Consider the following 5,764-nt stretch of genomic DNA (forward strand, 5'->3'; position numbering starts at 1 on the left):
CGTTTCTAACTATCCGTATCCGATCCCGAATCCGTTTTAAATACATTAGGGTAGGATACATGATGAGCTAATATCCGTCCGTATCCGCCCGTTTTCACCCCTACAACCAAGTACTACAGAGTACAGACACGGCAGCAGTGCTTAGCCCTAACCACACGAGTTAGCTAGCCGCACAATTAATAGCACCGCCGCGTGGGCTACTTTGGCCAGTCAAACCAACCACGGGCCACCACCACGAAGCAAAGCAGCCAAGGCGAGTCACCCTGCCCGGCTCTCCATCCTCCAGGTCCAGGGCTCCAGCCTCCACTCTCCAGGCCACGGGGGCGGGCGCGGGGCGAGTCGAGTCCACTGTGGCAGGGGTACACGGGCCTGAAAAGGCGGCTGCGGCGGCGCCACCAAACCGCTGCCGCGCGAGCGCCGCCACCGAACGCGCCCCGCCGGCCGGGCCTCCCCTCTCGCCCGCCCGCCCCAGGCGTCGCGATCGCCCCCGCGGGCGCTCGCTCCTCAAATAGGCCGCGAGGGATCACGGCCCGAGCGGCGTCGGGGGAGGTTCGTCGGGTTGACTTGGGCTTGGATGGGCGGGACCAGCGCGAGCGGCCGGCGGAGGTGGGCGCGGCGGTCCTGCCGGACGGGAGGACAAGCCGGTGGGGTTGTCAGGCGGACGATCGCGGCGCCAACTGCTCCGAGGGTAACCGAAGGTAACGGCCTGCTTTTCCCGAGATGAATCTCTGCGGCTTTTGCCTGTGTTTGTGATTCGTTTGAAACGGCGGCGGGGATCGCGCGCGATTGTTTCCGGTTGATTTCGCCTGCTGAGGTGCTTCCTTCCGCCGCCTCCCTCCTCGAAGCGATGGGTGCTGCTTAGTGCTTGCTTCTTTCCTTCCGCCTCCTTCCTCGCAGCAGTGGTGTGGCGTCTCCTATACTCCTCAAGCGAGGAGGTTGCCTAATTTGTTTGCATCTTTGGCTTACTTTTTTGTCTGTTAGCCTCCAGAAAACGTTTAATTAGGAAATCTCATGCTAGAGTTAGTGCAACGAAGCTTCCTGCCATTTATTTTCCATGTTTTTTTTGTTTGTCCGGATGAATACTATTAACAAGACACAACATCCCGGAAGGAGGAAAAAAAAAACAGAAACAGATGCCACAGTTTGACTGAATAATTGGTGGTACTATGTGATCCAAGAACCGCAACGGTGTTTTTTTTTCTTGGTCTGTTTTTAATCATTATGGCGGCAAGGCAATTGCCGCATCATGTCTGAATGGTAGTCGTCCAATTTAAGGTAAAAGTCATAAGGATTTCTAACTGACCCGTATTTGTTCTACTTATGTCTTGTGCTCAGGGTTTGCTCATGTGGACAAGCAACGGCGTGTTCATGGAGCATTATCAGATTTCAGATGCAACAGTGGATCAACAGTTCATGTAAGCTGTTCGTATTCTCGCTATTGATGTATCTACAGTTCTATTAGTCCTGGAATTTGTATTTGTTTTCCTGCATATTCGTCTACAACTCAAAGCTTTATTGTGCCAAAATGACGTTTTTTTTTGGCTGATGCAGCTTTCTTTGGATATCGAGGAATTCAAGCATAAGGGCTCCCACAAATCTTCTGTTAGATGTCTTCCTAGTTCACAGAGAAATGTAACAGAAATTAGTCACATGCAACCTGTTGCGAGGGGACTTCAAGTAGATAAGAGCTTCAGTGATAAAGGGTTGTGTCATGCGAGCAGAACTGTTTCAGGAATGCCCATTCGACCTAAGTATTATCTCAGCAGTCCCAACAACAATTTGAAGAGTCCTCCCACTGTAAAGAGTTGTAGTCAGATGAGTGATTTCAGTTATCGACTGGTCAGAAGTGCTAAAAGGTCAGCTTCTCCAGGAATGGGTTTAACCAGCACAAACTACTCCCTTTATGAGAAAATGTCTTTGCTACGTCAACGAAGGCATGGTGATAATCATCAGAACCAAAACCGTATCAATGCCTTGAATCGACGACACAAAATCATGAATCCTAGGGGAGCAGCTGATCTGCTAAGTAAAGATAAGGTTCATGAACACCTTAATTCCTCATTGGAAAGACATTCACAGGCTTTGTTAAATAATGCATTGATTAGAGAAAAGCAACTGTGCTGTTCAGATATACTCAATCAAAAAGCACCTGAACAGATATGGAGCTCCGTTTCCAGTGAATCTGAGAAGATATTATGCTTTTCCTCTGGTGACAGCATTGATGATCTGCAAGGATCGTATTCAAGTGAAACTAGTGATAGCTCCAACTTATCATCTCTGGGTGCAGTAGCTGGTGATGAATGGAATACAGCCTTCAAGAAGGTATATACTAGAATCTATGATTACTATACTAGAATCTATGATTACTAGTTTACTCGTGAATCCTGATAATGCCATTTGAAGATACTTATATGGTTTCATGATTTCATCTTTTTATCAGCATGGTATCTAGCCTTCTTTCAAACTGAACCCAATTTAGTTATTGCTGTTGTACAACAGATGGACACATTTTTTTTTTAGTTTGCTTTCCACGTGCATGATAGGAAGGTTGAGCTCATGCTATCTTTGACAGGTATACTACCCTCAGACTGCATGCATGGACTCTACATCTGTCATGTACACTAAAGAAGTAGGTCAGGCTAGCCCAATATCTGTTCTTAAGCCTCTATCTGAAGATTGCTCTGATTCTGAAAACATCAGGCGAGAGCCTGCAGATCCATATGGTTAGTGATTATGCCTTCATACATTTCTCTGTGGCAATTCCGGCCTTTTCTATTTTATATTTAGCGTTTTAATTATATTGTGTTGTTCTAGATCTCCAGCTGAGACTGGAGCTTGGCACATTTGCACCAACAGAAACTGCTGCGGAGGCAAGTAGCATTGGCAGAACTAGTGACTGTTTATCCTCTGAAGTGCAGCCGAGCGACGACAAACCCATACAGCTTGTTGAAGACATTCTCGAAGAACTGGAAGACGATGAGGAAAGGGAGTTCTCTTACTTGCTGGACATACTGATTGCTTCTGGAATCCATGGAACTGTGGAGGATCAAATGTACAAGGTGTGCCAGTCTACCGAGTACCCTGCTAGCGACGATGTGTTCGAGAAGGTGGAAAAGAAGTACACCAAAGTTGTCCAGTGGTCAAGATCAGACAGGAAGCTTTTATTCGACATGGTGAACACGATACTGTCACAGATCCTCGCCCCATGCTTGAACATGCGACCTTGGGTCAACACTACCAGGAACTTGGCTCCGCTTTGGGGCGCAGAGGGTCTCCTAGAGAAAGTCTTGCAGGTGCTAACTCAGAGACGGGAACAACTCGCGCCCAGTGAGACTAAGCCGGAGAAGAAAGGGTTAGATCCGAAGTGGCCAGATTTAGCAGACTGGATCGACAGGGCAGGAAGGGACATTGAGAGAATGATTAAAGATGATATGTTGGAAGAGCTGGCCCTTGAGCTACTGTTCAGTTAGGTTAGGGTTCCACGGCCGTAGTAGGTTTTATTACAGCAGTACAGATCCCTTGTTTTCTTATCTGGGTTTTTTAGTCAGTTATACTTGTTAGTAGTAGGGTTCCATGGCCGTAGTAGGTTTTATGGGATGTCTGTAGGAAAATTCTTTTCTGCCTCGGAAAGGAGTGGGGTTTGTAAGAATAGAAGTCTTTCCTGTCGAGTTTTGTCGGCTGTGAGAGTTAAAGTCTGTAAATGAGGGCAAATTGTAGTCCCCGGGGCATTTGTATTTGGATTGGACTGTTCTTGAAAGGAAGAATAAGCGGCATGTTCTTTTTGTCTGTTTCTGATGAGTCGTTCTCAGAAATTTGATGTCATGGTAGCTAACATACACTGTAGCCTCCGTTGCCAACAGCGGGATCACAACCGGCGGCATGAGAAATCACAGCAGGAACAAGAGAGTTGATCTCGATAACGACGAGATGAGGGAGGATCTTTCTTTTTCTAGTTTTGTCTAGAAAAGGGAGGCTGAATCTATACTACCTATTAAGACTCTAAGGGGTAGGCTGCCTCCCCTGGTTCTGCCTTCGGTGCATCTAAGCCGTTCTTTGCCTTCGATGAATCTAAGCCGTTCTTCCACCACGATGCAACCGCGACCCCAACCCGCTCGTTCCCCTCCCCCTCCTCTCTTTCTCTCTCGCGCTTGACTCCCCCGCCGCCCCTTCCCGTCCCCACCCCGACGCCGTCCGCTCCCCATCCACCATCCCAGCGCGATGGCTGGGAGGACCGCGCCCGCCTCCCTCCCCTCCTTCTCCCTCACGCCCGACTCCCTCGCTGCCCCTTTATCCTGGATCTCGTCATGGACGCTACCACGACCAACGGTTCGACGGAGCAGGCGCCGCACTCTGCGCCACGGGACGGAGCCCGTCCCCACCCGACACCGGCCACCTCCACCCCGAGCTCCTCCGAGAAGTGAGTGATTTCCATTTCTTCGATTGGATGACGCGCGGTCGGGCCTCCGCACCTCTCTGTCCCCCTCCCCTCCCGCGGCGACAGCTTCCTCTAGGAGATGAGCGCGCCCGCCCCCGCGCGCACCACCACCACCACGCGTCCACGCCCCTCGTGCACCTTCTCGCCCGAGGTACGCACCCTGCACCCTACACCCTGTCAAACCCTAGCTATTATCTACTGGGTTTCTTTCTTGGTGTTGATAGTTTGTTGGAGATTAGGCGTTTGATTTCCTTTACAAAATAGGTTCAGTTTGAAATTGCGGCCAAAGCAATGTTTTCATGTGGTTTCATCAATTTTAGTTTCTATATTTACATGTGTTTGATTGTCCCTTGCCCTCGTTTAGATAGAGATTTCTATCAAGAGTATAGAAAGTTGGTGCCTGACAACTAGCTGCTTGCATTCATCCACCCCCTACTCTTATCTTGCAAAAGCCCACTTCTTGTGTTTTGCTTGTATATATATTAGGCTGGACCAAAGTGCGGTTAAGTAACCTCTAACAAATTGTCATGACATGAGCTGATTAGCGGTCTATTGTAAGCCCGCTCGGACTTACGAAAGTGGAGGTCACATTTCCATTCCACCAATGCATGTAGATTTTGGTTCAGACTTCCATCAGTGAATGAAAAAAGGAAAAGCAAGAGAGAATAGCAAGTACTTATATCAGTATAAAAATATACCAATGGGTAGTGAGCCTGCAACGTTGTGTACGTATACATGGGGAAAATATTTGGTTTGTGGCTTGTGTGAAAGGACAATTTAGGTTTGTATTCTATATCTGAGGACCATTCATAGCTTTCAGATTTTGTTATAATTGTCATCCCATGGTTCTGCTCGGAACAACTCTTTCTCCAGGATTGTTTTGGGACTGGTCATTGCGGGCATGTTGAGGGTATTTAGTTAAACAATTTTGTTATTATTTTAGATTGAGTACATCAACTCGCTGGTTGCTTACATTTTCTTGGTCCCTAGAGCTACTCACCTCGCTGGTTGTTTACATTTCCTTGTTCCTGGGATCCACTTTCCTAAAATGAATCTGTTTTAATCTTGTAACTGGAACTGGTGGATATTTTGATAGGGAAATTACGATGATTGATTTCTGGATTTGAGTTTCAGTTTTTTTTTTGCTTGTACTGGCCTCTTGAGATTGGAAGACTGGCGTTGTTGTGGGCTTGTGGCATAGGCTTCCTTTGTGGGTCTTTTTCTCATCTGATGTAAACAATATTTTTTAGTCTGGTAACGGTGCAAAGGCAAATGGGGCATCTATACTACCTATTAAGACTCTAAGGGGTAGGCTGCCTCCCCTGGTTC

At 47.8% G+C, this 5,764-nt stretch overlaps 1 protein-coding gene across 1 annotated transcript; it reads left to right on the forward strand.

The window, feature by feature from the left end:
* The first annotated feature begins 200 nt into the window (after positions 1-200).
* LOC103625768 (Phosphatidylinositol N-acetyglucosaminlytransferase subunit P-related) lies at positions 201-3,790 on the forward strand. Its single transcript, XM_008646164.4, has 5 exons — positions 201-698; positions 1,336-1,415; positions 1,552-2,322; positions 2,573-2,723; positions 2,815-3,790. Exons 1-5 carry the CDS (start codon positions 575-577, stop codon positions 3,468-3,470), a joined length of 1,782 nt encoding a protein of 593 aa, XP_008644386.1. The 5' UTR covers positions 201-574; the 3' UTR covers positions 3,471-3,790.
* The last annotated feature ends 1,974 nt before the right edge of the window (positions 3,791-5,764 follow it).

The sequence above is a fragment of the Zea mays genome, chromosome 5 (genome assembly GCF_902167145.1).
Source record: "Zea mays cultivar B73 chromosome 5, Zm-B73-REFERENCE-NAM-5.0, whole genome shotgun sequence".
Taxonomy (NCBI): Eukaryota; Viridiplantae; Streptophyta; class Magnoliopsida; order Poales; family Poaceae; genus Zea; species Zea mays.